The 16,804-nt window shown below is 48.1% G+C and overlaps 4 protein-coding genes across 4 annotated transcripts; 2 read left to right on the plus strand and 2 right to left on the minus strand.

The window, feature by feature from the left end:
• Nucleotides 1-122: 122 nt before the first annotated feature.
• EDB82DRAFT_137266 (P-loop containing nucleoside triphosphate hydrolase protein) lies at nucleotides 123-3,894 on the plus strand. The gene is made up of 2 exons (XM_025733529.2): nucleotides 123-2,980; nucleotides 3,031-3,894. The coding sequence occupies exons 1-2, from the start codon at nucleotides 387-389 to the stop codon at nucleotides 3,746-3,748; spliced, it is 3,312 nt and encodes a 1,103-aa protein (XP_025584426.1). The 5' UTR covers nucleotides 123-386; the 3' UTR covers nucleotides 3,749-3,894.
• Nucleotides 3,895-4,034: 140 nt separating this feature from the next.
• On the minus strand, nucleotides 4,035-7,225 carry EDB82DRAFT_535392 (glycosyl transferase family group 2-domain-containing protein; the record flags this gene model as incomplete). The annotated part of the gene is made up of 3 exons (XM_025733530.2): nucleotides 4,035-4,666; nucleotides 4,722-6,770; nucleotides 6,824-7,225. 3 exons carry the CDS (start codon nucleotides 7,223-7,225, stop codon nucleotides 4,478-4,480), a joined length of 2,640 nt encoding a protein of 879 aa, XP_025584427.1. The 3' UTR covers nucleotides 4,035-4,477.
• Nucleotides 7,226-10,620: 3,395 nt separating this feature from the next.
• On the minus strand, nucleotides 10,621-12,727 carry EDB82DRAFT_495797 (concanavalin A-like lectin/glucanase domain-containing protein). Its single transcript, XM_025733531.2, has 2 exons — nucleotides 11,776-12,727; nucleotides 10,621-11,723 (listed from the first exon to the last, which is right to left on the minus strand). The coding sequence occupies exons 1-2, from the start codon at nucleotides 12,273-12,275 to the stop codon at nucleotides 10,781-10,783; spliced, it is 1,443 nt and encodes a 480-aa protein (XP_025584428.1). The 5' UTR covers nucleotides 12,276-12,727; the 3' UTR covers nucleotides 10,621-10,780.
• A 1,916-nt stretch (nucleotides 12,728-14,643) lies between these two features.
• EDB82DRAFT_137341 (FAS1 domain-containing protein) lies at nucleotides 14,644-16,560 on the plus strand. Its single transcript, XM_065607046.1, has 3 exons — nucleotides 14,644-15,224; nucleotides 15,279-15,326; nucleotides 15,392-16,560. The coding sequence occupies exons 1-3, from the start codon at nucleotides 15,087-15,089 to the stop codon at nucleotides 16,403-16,405; spliced, it is 1,200 nt and encodes a 399-aa protein (XP_065464567.1). The 5' UTR covers nucleotides 14,644-15,086; the 3' UTR covers nucleotides 16,406-16,560.
• Nucleotides 16,561-16,804: the final 244 nt, after the last annotated feature.

Here is a 16,804-nt window from a genome sequence, read left to right on the forward strand (position 1 = left end):
GTTCTTCCTGGTTGGTGATATACTTTCAAAGTCCACTTAAACACTCCCCAGATGCACGTGGAAATAACTTAGGAAAAGGCGGAGTGCCCGATCCGTGCAGGCGATAAACGCATTGATAAGAAAAATTTCAAAATTTAGTGCGCCCAACCTTTGAAACTAAGGAGTCCCTGCTCTACCTAACATCGTAAGCAGCGCTTTTTCTACGCTCGCTATACTTTTTTCTTTTTTCCCTCAAGGGCATCGTTGGTTTTTGTTGGGTTTTCATTCTTTTGACTGCTTTCATCGACTGGAACAGCATCTAATACCGACTGAGGCCCTTTTCAACATCTGTCGTATTGACCGATTTGTTTGTTTGCGCACGGCGATACAACAAAGAACTCGATACGATGCCTCATCCTGTTACGCCGCCGTCCGGCGACGCCCCGCCCCCGCCATCTCAAGAAACCATCAACGATCTTCTTAACACAATCTTCACCGCAAAGACCTCGGCCTCGTCGATCGATGCTTGCTATGGCCTCTGCGAGATTCTTATCTCTTCCGTTGGCGTCGCTGGCTTGAACGATTACGGTGTCATTGCTGAGATCAAGAAGGCTGCTGCTGATAAGAAGTCTGGTCTTCGCCGCGAGTCTAGTCAGAACCTTCTTGGTGCTGTTTTCGAGCGCTTCCTCCCTCGTCAGCCTATCAGCGAGGTCGTTCTCCTTCTCCAGGATAGCAACCTTGTCGGCGTTGCCCTCGACGCTCTTTCCGATAAGGGTGCTGTCGTTCGCGATGCTGCCCACTATGGTCTTGATGCGGCTTTTGGCGTTCTAAGCCCAGAGGCCCTCGTTACTGGCCTCCTTCCTGCTCTGGTCGAGTACCTTTCCAGGAAGACTGGAAAATGGCAGGGAACTGTCGGCGCCTACAAGCTTCTCCAGAAGATGGCTGACAAGGCCAAGGTCTCCCTCGGAGGCACCAAGGAGGAGGCTGTTGAGAAGGATCTTCTCCGCGAGTCTCTGGGTGCCAAGCTTGCCGGTTTGATCCCTATCGTCGAGGGTGGCATGCACGACTTGAAGACCGAGGTTGAGAAGCAGGCTGTTGCGACCATGAACTCGCTTACCACTCTTCTCTCCAACGACGATGTCGCCCCCCGTATTCCTCTGCTCGTCGACACCATGCAGCACCCTTCATCCCAGACTCTTCAGAAGGCTATCCATGCCCTGTCTCAGACTACCTTCGTCGCCATTGTCACATCGCCTGTGCTGGCTCTCCTGACACCTTTCCTGGAGCGGTCTCTCAACAGCCCCACTACTGCTCAAGAGGTTCTGCGACAGACCGTTGTCATTGTCGAGAACTTGACCAAGCTGGTTCACGACCCCATCGAGGCCCGAACCTTCTTGCCCAAGCTAATTCCCGGTGTCAAGAGCGTTTGCGACCGAGCTTCTCTTCCTGAGGTTCGTGAGATCGCTGAGCGCGCCCTTGCCACTATGGAAAAGGCCATGGGTGATGATAAGGATGTTGTTGCTCGTACATCCGGCGAAGATGTTGCCAAGGTTCTTGACGAGCAGATCAAGGCCAACGGCGGTCTTGCTAGCCAGCAGGATCTCTTCAAGCAGGCTCGTCCCTACATCTCCGACATGGTCGCTATTGATGTCAACTACCGCTATGTTAACCGTATTTCTGGACGAATTGCTCCTTACATTACAAGCTTTATGAAGGATGCTGAGGCTTGCCAGAAGGTTGCCGATGCTGTTCAGAAGCACTACGTCGAGGAGGATGAGCGCAAATACGGTGTTCCCGAAAAGGAGGATGACGGTGAGGTTGAGATCGTCAACGCCGACTTCTCTCTCGCCTACGGTGGTATGCTTCTCCTGTCGCATACCAACTTGCGACTTCTCAAGGGCCACCGCTACGGTCTTTGCGGCCGAAATGGTGCTGGAAAGTCAACTCTTATGCGAAGTATCGCGAACGGCAAGCTTGAGGGCTTCCCTCCCCAGGATGTTCTCCGCACTTGTTATGTCGAACATAACCAGGGCGAGGATGCTGATATCAGCATTCTTGAGTTCGTTGCCAAGGACCCCGAGATTGCCACACAAGGCCTTGAGCGTATCTCCGAGGTTCTGGCCGAGTTCGGCTTCACTGCTGGCCCTGAGGGTCGACAGTCTGAGAGAGTTGGATCTCTGTCTGGAGGTTGGAAGATGAAGCTGGCTTTGGCCCGTGCTATGTTGCAGCGCGCAGATGTTCTTCTTCTTGACGAACCTACTAACCATCTCGACGTTGCCAACATTGCATGGCTCGAGAACTACCTCAAGTCTCACCCTGACATCACCAGTCTTATCGTTTCTCACGACTCCGGCTTCTTGGACAATGTCACCACTGACATCTACCATTACGAGCCTAACAAGAAGCTGGCCTGCTACAAGGGTAACCTGGCCAACTTTGTCAGGATCAAGCCCGAGGCCAAGAGTTACTACACTCTGTCCGCCTCTACTGTTCAGTTCAAGTTCCCTCCTCCCGGTATCTTGACTGGTGTCAAGTCTCAGACTCGTGCTATTATCCGCATGTCCAACGTTTCATTTTCCTACCCCAACGCACCAAAGCCTTCTCTATCAGATGTTTCTTGTCAGCTGACGCTGTCATCTCGTGTTGCCATTATTGGACCCAACGGTGCTGGAAAATCGACACTCATCAAGCTCCTTACTGGCGAGACCATTCCTAGCACCGGAAAGGTTGAGAAGCACCCCAACCTGCGTATCGGTTACATCAAGCAGCACGCTCTGGAGCACGTTGAGATGCACTTGGAGAAGACCCCTAACCAGTACCTTCAGTGGCGTTACCAGCACGGTGATGACCGAGAGGTTCACATGAAGCAGACTCGTGCCTTGTCAGAGGCCGATCGCATCCAGATGGACAAGTGGGTTGACCTGAAGGATGGAAAGTCCGCTCGTCAAGTCGAGACCTTGGTTGGTCGTCAGAAGTACAAGAAGACCTTCCAATACGAAGTGTAAGTCCTCTTTCTGTGTTGGAACAAAGTGCTTTACTAACCTCTAACAGCAAGTGGCGCGGCCTCCTGCCCAAGAACAACACTATGATTTCTCGTGAGACTCTTATCGAGCTTGGTTTCGACAAGCTCATTCAGGAGTTTGACGATCACGAGGCTTCCCGAGAGGGTCTTGGTTACCGTGAGCTTCAGCCCAAGATTATCTCCAAGCACTTTGAGGATCTTGGTCTTGACCCTGAGATTGCCAACCACAACGAGATCGGCTCTCTTTCTGGTGGACAGAAGGTCAAGGTCGTCATTGCCGGAGCCATGTGGAACAACCCCCATCTTCTCGTGCTTGACGAGCCTACTAACTTCTTGGACCGAGACTCTCTCGGTGGTCTTGCTGTCGCTATCCGTGACTTCAAGGGTGGTGTCATTCTGATTTCTCACAACGAGGAGTTCGTCGGCGCCCTGTGCTCTGAGCAGTGGCACGTCAACGATGGCCGTGTTGCCCTGAAGGGTACCGCTGCTATCAGCCTCGACCGCTTTGAGGACAGCCGTCCCAGCAGCGGTGTCAACAGCACTGCTGCCAGCTCCGTTGTGAGCAGCGCTGTCAACAGTGGCATCGAGGACAACTCTGATATGAAGTTCCGTGCCAGAAAGAAGAAGAAGATGACCAAGAAGGAGCTCAAGGAGCGTGAGGTCCGTCGTCGGCTTCGCCACATCGAGTGGCTCAACAGCCCCAAGGGTACTCCCCACCCTGTTGACACTGATGATGAGGACAACTAAGAAAAGTTTTGCTTTTTTAATTTTATTTTTGTGTGCGTCTTGTTTCGGAACATCTGCAGATATGAATGAGTTTTCATGTTGAGCGGCATACGACGATTGCTTTCAAAAGAGAACTCGAGGCATTGCGAGTCATCAATGATGTCGCATCACGCTATGAAGAATGAATGGTACTCACTTAGATAGAATTGATAGGATGGCATAGAGGCGTTGGTTTGTTTGGGATAGACGACTTTGAATCACATCAAACTTCGACTGACTTTATCTTTTATTCTTCTGTGATCTGAGCATTGTTCATTGACGATCTTTGTTTCCGATTATGCCCCAAACTGATGCTTCGTAAACGAGATTATTAGACATTACAACACTCTCACATGTAAGTGAGGAGAATTCTCTTCGAAGCAAGTCCGTATTGTTGTTAGATAGAATGTGTCTTGACCTGGCAGAATTCTCAAAAGTGATAAAACTGGATACTGAAGCGCTCATGTGCACGTCGCAGCCATGTTAGAACAGTACCGCGGCGGCGAACATCACAATGTACGTCAGATGGATTTAATCAGAAAGATTGAATTTATTGACTATGGAACTTGTGTATAGTTCTTCGAAATACAACGACTGGAACGAATGCTTCTTCGAGTACATGTTTCTATGCTCCTATCATGAAACTCGATATGAAAATAACACAAATGAAATAAACAGATATGCTTTTTTTGGGTGATACAGGAACCAGATTTACCAAGAGAAGGTCATCAGGGCAGGGTTCAGGGCCAAAGGCAACAGAAGGTGACTTCCAGCTACAGTGGCCATGGGTAGAATAGCAACGAAATCATTAATGCGCCAGTCATGAGGAACAAAGTCCGCCGTGGCCATGATGATGAGACCGATGATAGCCAGTAAAGAAAGAGTCATAGAGACACGGAACTATTGAAAGATGTTAGTAAATATTCGAAGCTACTCCATGGATGGGAAAGCTTACCTTCTTCAAAACCTTGGGAACTTCGATAAAGAAGTTAGAGAATTCGGCTTCCTTGGAAGTGGAACCCCAGCTCATGTCAATCTCAAACATATGTGCCAACAAAGCTTGGCTGACATGCAGAGAGAGACCTCCGAGGAAAAGAGCTAGCATCAGGGTCCATTTGAAGTTCTCGTAGATGGCATAACCCAGGCTACGTTCGCCAGAACGGTATCGCATCACGGCAAGCGCGATGTTACCAAGGCCGTTGAAGACAAGAATGATAGAAAACCACACCTGCCAGGAGTCAAGGTAGTACTTGTCGAGGTATCCGTTGAACCAGCCCATCAGGAAGTAATTGGCAGTAGTCATGATCCATGCAGCCCCAATAGCATAGTAGGTACCGATGTAGGAAATAACAGTGATCTTGGAAGTAAAGCGAATGTTGGAAAAGCAGAAACGACGGAACAAGGGAGTGAAAGGACCGCGCCACAACCATGTGCGAATGGGGTTGAACAACAACTCATTGCATCCAAAAGCGTACTTTTCCCATCGAGCAAGCTCATCATACACGGTCAGAGACACGCCCTCTTTGAAGCCGTCACCAGCCCATGCAGCGAGACGGATGATGTAACCACTGCATTGCAGACGGAGAGACATATCGAAATCTTCGGAGACGTGACTCTCGGACCAGAATTTGTCATATCCGTCTTCATCCTGATAAGCAACTTGTTGGATAGCAGACCAGCGAAGGATGGCATTGTGGCCAACAAATGGAGCAACATCGCCGTTGGAGACAGTGAAACGAATCGCCGTGTAGATGAGGTCAGTGAAGAAAGTGATGCCATTCTCGAAGTAGGTGTGCACAACTTGCATAACACCGGAAGAGAATTGCATGATACCAACTTCAGGTGACTGTTCCATCTCAGAGACGGAGTCCAGGAGGCAGTCAGTGGGAACTCGTGTATCAGAATCGATGAGGAGGATGTAGTCGCCAACACGAATGTTTCCGTCAGCCCAGGCACGACCATTCTCCTCGAGAACATCCTTAAGAGCCTGTTCGTAAGCCAGAGCCTCATCAGCTTGACTCCAATCGGCTGGTCGCTTGATAAGCTGTAGGCGTTCCTCAACTTTGCAGGAGATCATGAGACCAAAGTTCATGTTTGAAGCCTTCTTGAACTTGCCCTTTCGTATGAAACCATCCTCGCCATGCTTGGGTCGTGCGACCCAGCCAATGCTGTTATCGGCGTAGAACTCAATACGGGCATCGCGCTCCTCCGGGCTGACAAGCTGGAGACCATCGTCGTTGATGAACATATTGGCAGATCCTCCCTGAAGCTCATAGGTTGACATAGCTTGCTTGATAGACTTGACAGTAGGAAGAATGACCGCGTTTAGGCCTTCCTTGTAGACAGGACATTGGATGGTGATGTGAGGCAGTGTAGCGCCTTGGAGTCTTCTGGGAGGGCGGGCTGAGTAGAACTTGGAGTTGATGGTCAGTTGACGGATGGGACCGAAGATCTGTGCCAAACAACCGACAATGACCTGGGCGAAGAAAAGCGAAAAGAAGACCTGGATGGGAAAGAGAGCAACAAGGCCAAGGCGCTTGTAGTCACCATCAATAGCAATCTCGACGGCGAGCTGTCTCCAGGCAGCACCAAGGGAGGCCATAACGATTAGAAGTGTGAGCGAAACGAGAACGGCATTCTGGAGATGAATTGGCCGGTTTTCAGGCTTAATCTCACCACTCTCCTCGTCAATCTCATACTCGACCTCAGTGGACGAATCTTTCTCATCCTCGTCTATCGCCTGCCCCGAGTTCCATACAAGTTCCATGAGCTCTGATTCAATGATCTTAGCGCGGGCCATCAAGTTTAAGGCGTCATCGTCCCAAACAATCAACAAGCCATCAGAAGCAATGAAAGCTGCAAATTGATGCTTGCGAGCTCGGGGCAGGTCATTGACAGTGGGTAAAATCTGCACGCGAAGACCATTCATCAATGGTACATCCACTGCATCGGGCGACCATTGAAGAAAGGTCTTAATAACACGGGAGTTCACGGTCATAGCACACTGAGAGACAAGTTAGTAATGAGTTTATTGGTGGAATCGAGACCTGAACATACTTGAACGTTGAGTGCTGTGCAGGCAATAGCGAAGGGAGATTGTCCTAGTTGAGGTGGGCAAGCCATATATTGGCCGCGAGACTTGCGCAGAAGAACACCCTCAATCTCACCAGAGCTGTCACCAACCCAAAGTTGAGAACATTGTTGTTGGTAAAGGTAGTTGACCATGACTTCGTGTTTGATGTCATCAAGAAGTCCACTGCTGCCTGTCGAGGGCGCAATGGAGGGAGGACCAGCAGTGAACTTGGGACCAGGGTTCAATTCGACAACAGCAGCTGGAGGAACCTTTTCCTCTATGGGAGCATGGATAGAAACAGAAGGCCGGTGACTGGGCCTCCTGGGAAGAGGTCCTGCCGGAACCTGAGGCGGGATTTCCGCCTTGAAGTAGCTGCCAATGCCCATTATGGCGACAAATGGCTGAAATGAAATCTCGATACAGACTTGGGAAGTCTTGTTGGCTTGGGAAGGTGGTTGGAGTTTGTCCTAGTTAATGTCAAATACAGGAGTGAACGGAGACGTGGGATCCAGTTGGAATGATTGGAAGGCCTCAAATGTCGATGGCCATGAAAATTTCAAAAGAATGATGTGGTGAATGAATGACAGATAATTTTACGGAAGAAGAGAATGAGTGACTGGATGGTTGGATGAAAGAATGAATGAAGAGAGTGAAGGACAGTAGTGAGTGTAGATTAAAGATCCAAGAATCGAACCTCGAAGTGCAACGACCGGTCAATTAAACAAATTGGAATCCTGCATCAGGTTCAACACACAGGCAAGTGCATTAAAGTTTCCTTGTCCTAAGAAAAGCGCAGTATGCGATAATACGCCACCTCGGACGGGGAGTAAGGCAATGAGGTCGGACAAAGCGACATAAGCCATGAAAAGCGAATCAAAAACGGAGAACATGGAAAGAGACACCCACAAGACAATCATAACTAGGCTAGTCAAGCCCCGAGACCACTATTGTCCCGGACAGTCCTGAGTCTGGACAGTCATAGTAGATGACCGAGAGAGGGGTGACAAATTGGTAGTCTTGCAGGCGTGTTTCTGTAAATGCAGCGACTCTAACCGACTACCTGGTTCAGACGCAAAGCAAAAGCTTTCAGAAAAGAAAGCGTTCCCATGTGGCTGGAGCCTAGGCAGGTCCAAGTGGGCTCCAAAGCTTATTGGTAGTCAGATAGCGATTTGGCGGTTCTGTTCACAGTCGATGCTTGTTCGAGCCCGTCGATGCCAAGCATATCTGTAAGTACCTGAACAATCAAGAGACCGATCTGTAGCTTATCCTGTTGAAGCTGACATTGGGAGCTGGTGGCAAAGACTGCCTTTCTCGGGTGAAATTACCGAAGCCGAAGAGCTCCTAGCATTACGAGTAGCATTCCATCTTATAGAATGATCGAGGTGAGAACCAGCACGGTTACAACACCTTTCAGCCTATGCTTGTGAGGTTACAGGATAGCTGGTTTGTATGGCGGATTGGAATATACATTCTGAGTATCCAAGCATACAGCTCGTGATTTGCTTTTGTGTCCAGTTAGCGACGTGTGCTGTAGGCAGACGTTGATGAGTTATTGGTGTTGAGGTGAGGTTGGAGTGCGGATAAAGCATACACACGATCTAGACTAAGGAAATCTGGCTATGAACCAATAAAATCCTATCATTTCGTGCTTGCTACACAAATTGGGCAAGCGGATCGCACTTGCCCCTCCTCTAGTCCTACTGACGGCTTTCTGTGGCGTATGGCTTATTTGTGACCTCCGGGAAAGGGAAAGCACGATAGGATAAGTAAGATTCTGGCCAATGCACAGTCAGATGGAGGCAAACGCAGGAACGAACGAAAGACTGTACCTGCAGCAGGGTGAGATCCTTTCTTGAGATGCAGGAACGACTGAACAACTCCACTTCCTCAAAATCTATTCATTCGATACTGCTGATACCGACAAAAATAAACACTACCTATAATTTGTATTTGCTTTCACCACTTGTACTCACGACATTCCTTGCCAGCTATCGAGTTCCCGATCGAAACTGATACTCACGCTTAGTCCGTTTCACCCACATTTATTACCCTGCAGCATTCCTTCCGAGTACCTGACATGGTCATACAAAAGTCTACCCCCGAACTTTGACTTTAATGGCTTCTAGCTTCGCGCCGTCCCGAGAGTGTTTGCATAGCCCAAGGAACGCAGAGGCTCTAGATGTTCCGGTCGGTCCACGGTCTTTCCTACACACCCAACAGACAACTTAGATCAATGACCAGTAAGCTCCTTGATCTTGCCGACGCATGTCATCGGGAACACGGCTAGAGGAAGATTCAGCTTACCATGTGGGTAGCTGTTGGCCAAGACCACAACCAACTACGAGTTCCCACTCAAGAGGTTCAAGCAAACACAATTCTCTACTTACAATCCTTTCTACTTGGCTGCCGAAGGGTTTCGGTCATCCTTGAGTGGGTATACGTATTTTATCCCCTTGGCACCCACAATTCCCAAAGATCTGGATGAACTGTGTTTCATATCATGGTGATCTTTCAATCCACGTAGTATATGACCCAGTAGACTCCATAATCTGGAGACTTGAATCATCAACTTCGTGACGATTTTTATCACCTACACGGAAGACCTAAATATAGATACGAACCGGTATCAGATGCGGTGCCAAGAATCACCTCTTGGGCACTTCCAACACTATTCACGCCAGGTGGGACAATCTTTTGGTCCAAAATCAAAGTTCTGCCATCATAGACTGCTCTTATCACACGCTTTGGCCTCTTCTCGTTTGCCATAAGCCTCAGAGCTGACACGCGAGTGACGAGATTGCAACACTCAAGCTCGAAGAAAAGATGTTTGTTTATTCATGTTTCGTCAGAACAAATTTGAATGTCTAGCATGGCATTCGCAAAATCACAACTGCCAAAATCAAAGAAACGATTCTACAACTGACGACCGTTGAACCTTGATGCAGACTCAGTTGACTTGCAGGGCTGTATGCATCTTTCGTGCCTGAATCTGCATACCTTTCGTAATTTATCTGCAAGTGGTGAGTCGAAGCTCACCTATTGTGGTCGTCCTCTTGCAGATCTTCCCCTGGTACCTTAAACTGGTCACAGTGCTGAGCAAATCACAACGGGCTTTGCTCCGGAAATGGCATGGCCTTTAGGCCTGGATCAAACTTTCTGGAATTCCAGTCATCGAAATTGAGAATATGAATTAACAATAATAGACTAGACTGCCCTATTCACTCGTGAACGTGGCGCATCCCTACGATCCTCGAAGTTCGGCGCCTCCGCTCTCCACTGGCAGGAAGATCGTGCCCCACAAAGCCGGTGCAAGTTTTAATCTCGATTCATGACAAATAACATTCTTCGTATGCTAAGAGTACAATGCCTTCATGTGCTCATACCTAAGTAGTCAGTATGGCCAGAGCTCAGTGGCTCTTGACTCTCGGGCCGGAGGGACAGTATCACAGCCTCAACATGGCCAACCTCTGTAGCCACTAGCTTGATTGGAATACGATGACAATCTCAGGGAATTGAATTTCGATTCTATTGTCGTTGGTAAAATGTGAGTCATGGCCGTGAGCTAGGGGAAAGGTATGATGTCGAAGAACGATCCGCCGGAGGACAGCTCAGCACGGTGGCTTGGGTACTCTTGGATTACTGAAGGGGATGGTAATACCTCCCAGCCGTAAATATTAGAAAATACCAACACATGGAGATTAGTTTTTACTGTCGGGTCTCAATACAAAGTATCGGATGTTGGTGTTACGGAGCACATGAATTGGAAGTTCGAAATCGGATTCTCCATCAAATATAAAGCAATTTAAATACATCTAGGGGGTCATGGCTTTTTAGGAAAGCCAGAAAGCGATATGTAACAAAAAAGCAAAGAAATAAAAGAAAATCCAGGATATCACAACATGCTCTTATCGAGAAAGCTGTGCCACTCATAGCGCTCCTTCTCAAAGATCCACGTTTTCATTGCCATTGCACTGCTGCATCATAAGCACACGACTGACTTCAACCTGTGGCTGTTTCCATGTAGGATACCACTGGTCCCTGGCATCCCAAAAGTCATTCTTGGCTGTAGGTGAGGCATCATACCAGGGCTTGTCCGACTTGCCGTCTTGAAACCAACCATTCGTACCGCCAACAGCCAGATTGATAATAAGGTAAAACTCTTGGTCAAACGGTGCATTGACATCGCCTGCACCAGCCCAGGGATCATCGAGTCGGGTACCGTTCTGATCCACGTCAGGGAACCCTCCTCGTTGGTACATGGGTTTCTTGAAGTTGGTGTAAGTGACTTGAAGAAGACGGGTGTTGACATAAGTGAAGAGATACTTTTCAGACCACTCCAAGCCAAACATGTTGAAACCGGCACTGTAGGTTGTATGTAGGGCCTTTCGTTTGTTGTTGGTCTTCCACCAACCATCGTTGGCAGAATTGGGCCCCCAATGCAGAGCCGAGGAAACAATGTCATTTCCGCCTTGTTTATATGTCCAGTTGTTTCCGCGCGACTCAATGATGTCCATTTCACCAGAACGAGGCCAGGGGCCATACTTGCTTGTCCTGGGAAGCATCCAGATAGCGGGCCAGAGCCAATCGCCTTCAGGGAGCTTGGCAGTAACCTCAATGCGGCCATACTTGATGTTGGCGCCCTTCTTGGTATTGATACGCCCAGACCTGACGGGGGGGATGATGGTGTTATTTCCATTGGTCAGATTGGTGGCAGCAACGCAGTTGGACCAAACTTTGGAAGTGCAGGTGCCGTCTTTGAGAAGATTGATGACATTGTTCTTTTGCAACAGCTTAGAGTCTTGCAGAGTCGCCTTGACGATCAAATTGCCATTATCGACGTAGACATTCTCATCACCGCCGGTAGTTTCCTCGAACTGGCCATTCCTGTGGGTGTCAGTACTAAAGTACATGCCGAGTCTTTGAGAATCGAACATACCCGTATCCGCCGACTTCAACTTCCTTAGTCCAAATACTCGGGTTCAGACCTTGACTAAAGTCCTCATCTAGGACAAGGCAGTACTTGTTCTTGACCACACTTCTGACACCGTCCCAGACGAGGAAGCCGGATCCAACGAGGCCGAGGAAGATAGCGAGAATGGGGAAGATGCTAACCCATTTTTCCTTGGGATTAGTTTTCTCAAGCCAAGGCTTCTCAACTTCTCCAGGTCTCACTCTTCTAGAGTGAAAGTATCGATTTCGGTCATCGATTTGAGTTCCAGAATCGCACTCTGAGGAAGGACTTGCGTACTCGGGGATACTGAACATGCCTGCATTACCGGCAGAGCCTGAGCCACGTCCATTGTCGATACTTTGACGATATCCAGTTGCCATTGCATCCGTGTGACTGCCATTGGAGTCCATAGATCTTCGTGGCATATCGGTTGGGCCTGGGCCATCATGGCCGCCATAGCTACTTTTTCGATACGGGTTGCTCATGATAACGAGAGTGTTGAATATGCAAAGACTCGAAGAATGAATGAAAATGAAGAGGTAAAATCCAAAAAACCCAAGTGGACGAAAGCGACTGGCTTTGTCAAAAGGGAACAGACAGTGTCCTGATAAAGTTCAACGTCAGGGGTATCCGAGGCGCAGAAACTAGTCGGGAACAAAGGTGAGGAATGATCGGCTACTCCAGCATGAAGCATAGTTCAATGCAGATTTTTTCCTCTTTACTAGAGTCCTCCGAGTGAGATCATGACGCCGGTTTCCAAGGCCACCAAATCGAGAAGTCGCACGGATGATGAAGCTTAGAGGCGGAAAGACTAAGCCATGACGAGTAAGACATGACAAGTATAGACTTGGTAATCTTTTGCTGCGATGCTGAACTGAGCCTAGTATTGAGATGCTCGATGAAGTAAGAAAGAGGCTGATGAAAAGGCTTCTTGGCAAGACAACGATTGCCCAGATCGGATGGATTGTGTATAAGTTGAACGGATTAGGTAGGTATAGAGAGGTGCGAATCATGTATGCACTGTACATATCGATACTGTCCTGGCTTCTAAGGACTTAGCTCCATAAGCTACCGTCACAACATTCCATCGTCCTCCATCATCTACCTCCATTGGTTGCAGTATTATCGTCTCCATCCCGATTTCGCTCTCGCAGTTGTCAATAATACACTTTTTGAACAGAACTAACAGAAACCTTCTCTTTGATCTCATGTCATTCAGGTACGAGCCTCCCTGACTGCCAAGAGAGCTCACCAAGTCTCCAAACACAAAACACCAGTTTCTTGGAGCTAATCTTGGTTCATGCAGCTGCAAATACATTTACAATGTTTTCACCAGATGGCTATTTTTATGTTGATGCTTATAGGCCACGTCAACCTGGAACTACCCGTCTCTCCCGTCTTCCTGTATAGGATCGCTCTAACGAGCACCTTGAAACGGCAGTAGATAGATAGACAGGAACTTCTTGCACACTACCGTGGCCGAGGCCAAGGAATAGTAGCCACGCCCCCTCCCGCTTTCGAAAAGTTCCCAACTCTGTTTCCGCTTAGCCACACCTTTCGGCAATCAGAACCACCAAGCGATCCAAATGGACCCCTAATATACCCCCGTGCCCTCTCTCTATACGTTTGCTATCTCAGGCATTCAAGGAGCCTGTTACTCTGATAGAAAGTGATTGTATACTGAGAATCAGGAGCTGAAAGCCGGCTCTCTCTTGGCCTTTTGTGTTGGTTTCCTCGGGGAGCAACTCGGAAACACATGCTGATATTGGTGTCGTTTATGCCTTCGTTGAGGGTGCCACAACACCAAAGGATAATAGAGTTTCTGGCATCAAGGGTCATGCTTTTCCTGTCTATGCCTGCTTTCAAAAGGCTGGCCTGCTTGGATCCAGAGAAAGTATTACAAGGCTAAAATATGTAATCAGTATCCCGGGAAAACGGTGTAAGGCCATTCTTTTCCGTGCCGCAGGGCTATCATGTCTGCAACAGTCTTACATCTTTTCTGCCAGTGTTGGGGTCGGTTCGTCCCCGACAGCACATCATGATTGTTCATGGCAAACCACCCTCTCTTCCACAGCAAACGCCAATCTTCCATACGCGCGTACTTGGCAAAAAGAGAATATCCATACTTGAGACTAGCGCCACAAGAGAGGCTTTCCTTTTTGAGAAGAAACAGCTCCGGATTAGGCTGAGTGGGTGAGTTGAGAATGAGGTCTAGAGAGGCCTCGCCTTGTTCCACAGCTGGTAAAATTGAACCAGAAAGATTTTTACAGATGATAGTGGTTTAATGGATAATGATCTGACACGCTAGGGAGAGTACTGGCTTTCCTACGAGCTTACGCGGTGCTACAACGATGAACGTGGTTTATACCCTTGAGCTCAGGAAATACGAGCTTCTCCCCAAACGCCGTTGGGTTTGCCATCAAACCAGAACTATGGATATGTTAAAGCTAACTGCCATCAGTTCTTACTCTCTGACAATCTCACCATTCTGGGATGAACAACAGCGACACGTGCGAGTGTTCTTGTACACAGGAGAACAAGTGCTGTTGATATCTCATCATGTTCAAGTGACTATGGAGTTGCATCATTGGACAAGATTGTGGCTCGTGCCTGGCTGTCAATTCCAATCCGGAGATCTGGACCCTTGAAATCCTTGCCACGCAGGTTCACTAACAGGGTTCAGGGTTCATGTTTTGGAAAATTCGCCGATCTGATGCATGGTACTCTGTACTTACCTTTGTATACCACACTACACCACAATGTTGTTCCACGAGCCCAGAAGCTTGGCTTTATTTGGGTTTGCTCGTGAGTTCTTGAACAGCTATGATTGGTGATGTTAGTTAGTACACCATTTTCTTGGCTCTGTTATCTCAGGCTTCTTGCGGGTGACGGGATATCCGTAAGGCATGTCTGAGCCTAGACAATGAGAGAAGACCCTTCGAGGCTTCGTTCCTCGAGTCGGGCAGTATTAAGCTCAGTTGAACGACTGCCTCCCCCAGTTTCGGTTTCTTTGTTTTCCCTTGTCATTCTCAAACATATTCCACTCATTCAACGTGTTGATCACACTCCTTTTCGTTGCATTCACTCATTCATTATAAACAATAGTATTGTTAGGCCTGACACAGGTTTGCATACTTGTTTTTTGTCTTGGATACTACAGTAAATAAGTCTCAAGTCGGGTCACATTCATTGGCGAGAGCTTTGGCCAAAACGCCAACGATTTTGTGGGTTGTCGAACTTCTTCCAGGTGACCCATCAGTTTTCAGAGCATCACATCTCATACCAGAACTTACGCAATGCTCATATTTCGAGCATTTGCTGGCATTGCTAGCATAGTAGCTTTGGTCGGGGCTGCTGAAACCAACCAACCTATGGACCTAGGCAGTGTACTCAGCAGACATCCCAAGCTTTCTACATATTACAAGCTGATCAAGGTACGTCCTATATATTCAACATAAGAAGGTATGATATTAATATGTTTTGTTTAGAAATTTCCTGATATCCTGATGCAACTACCCAGTTACGACGGTGTCACTGTAAGTTGAGTGCTGCCCCTAGGTTGTGGCCCGTTCTTATGAGAATCGATCTGACATTTACCCAGATTGTTGCGCCTTCCAATGACGCTTTTGAACAAATTCCATACTCACCTCTTTCTAAAATCTGGGATCCAAATGATGCCAAGACTACCACCCCTATCCTCCAGTATCATATACTGCAGGGCACTATAAGCACCATGAAGCTCAAGGCAGGCCCTGCTTACGTCAAGCCTACACTCCTTATGGATCCAAAATGGAGCAATGTTACTGCTGGACAGAACATTCTCATCAACAAGCAGCCCGATGATGTCGTCTTCAGCACGAGATATGGGAACCGCGCTACGGTCATCAACTACGACATCAAGTTTCAAGGCGGCCTCATTCAGATTGTGGACAGTCTCCTGATCCCACCTTCTGGTGTGCTTCAAGTTCTTATGGCAAGCAAAGTTGAGTCGTTCCTTGGTGGACTTTTCAAAGCTGGCCTTATGCCTGATCTCGCTGATCGCAAAGACGTCACTGTCTTTGCTCCAAGAGATCAGGCCATGGAGAGCGTTGGAAGCACACTAAAATCCATGTCACGCAAGGAGCTGGCTCGCGTCATGGGCTACCATATAGTGCCTGGAAAAGTTCTAGTCTCGACTGATCTTGAGAATGCCACGTCTCTCAAGACATTGGAGGGCGAGGATACTTATATCCGTCAGATTGGCAACGAGAAGTTCATCAACTCGGCCAAGATCATAACAACCGACATCCTCATATCCAATGGCATACTGCACATTATTTCGAATGTCAACAATCCAAAGGATGCTGACGCTGTACCTAACCCTACTCTATGGGCTCAGAAGCCTGTCTTTAAGTCTGCTGGGGCTGACGACGTCTTCCATTCAGCCATTCCATGCACTTCAGATTGTCCAGTGACAAATACGCCAGTATCTACACCAGTTGAGAATAACGTGGCCACTACACCATGGTTCAACACAAGGTCGAGTACTGGGGAGGCAGCTGCGCGGGCCACAGCTCAAATTGCTCGTGCTGCGCTGGGAATCGTAGGTGTGGGTGCAGGTATGGCATTTCTATAGAAGAAAAGGTTTGGCGTGTTGTTCTGTTCTCTACGTTTCATTGAATTTGGTGATGTTGTCATCTGTTGTATATGAGGTTGCGTACATGAGCCAATACCCCTACAGTCTTTACAGATAATATTAATCTATCACTTCCTTGACGTTATACGATACTCGTTCAAAAAGGAAAGTCTTGCGTGCATTTGCTTTTTCTCGTAACCATGTCACCAGTATTAGACTTTTAGTTGTGTGACACAAACTTCTCATTAGTCTACCCCTGCCTCAGTTACTACACAGTTGACATGTAAAACCTAGCGCTTAGAACTCATGACTGAGCTGCATCAGTATCCCGTATCCAGCAGCATCCGTCTTCCCCTTGTCATACCATTCGCTGTGATACGATTGTAGCCCTTGTCTCAC

This window comes from Fusarium venenatum (genome assembly GCF_020744135.1).
Source record: "Fusarium venenatum strain MPI-CAGE-CH-0201 chromosome Unknown EDB82scaffold_2, whole genome shotgun sequence".
NCBI classification, from domain to species: Eukaryota; Fungi; Ascomycota; class Sordariomycetes; order Hypocreales; family Nectriaceae; genus Fusarium; species Fusarium venenatum.

Bases quoted from the DNA above. Each gene is read 5' to 3' on its own strand.
- EDB82DRAFT_137266 (XM_025733529.2), top strand. From the start codon at position 387: ATGCCTCATCCTGTTACGCCGCCGTCCGGCGACGCCCCGCCCCCGCCA. The intron at 2,981-3,030 runs GTAAGTCCTCTT...AACCTCTAACAG, and splicing joins AAGACCTTCCAATACGAAGT to CAAGTGGCGCGGCCTCCTGC.
- EDB82DRAFT_495797 (XM_025733531.2), bottom strand. From the start codon at position 12,275: ATGAGCAACCCGTATCGAAAAAGTAGCTATGGCGGCCATGATGGCCCA. The intron at 11,724-11,775 runs GTATGTTCGATT...TGACACCCACAG, and splicing joins GTTGAAGTCGGCGGATACGG to GAATGGCCAGTTCGAGGAAA.
- EDB82DRAFT_137341 (XM_065607046.1), top strand. From the start codon at position 15,087: ATGCTCATATTTCGAGCATTTGCTGGCATTGCTAGCATAGTAGCTTTG. The intron at 15,225-15,278 runs GTACGTCCTATA...TGTTTTGTTTAG, and splicing joins CATATTACAAGCTGATCAAG to AAATTTCCTGATATCCTGAT. The intron at 15,327-15,391 runs GTAAGTTGAGTG...ACATTTACCCAG, and splicing joins CCAGTTACGACGGTGTCACT to ATTGTTGCGCCTTCCAATGA.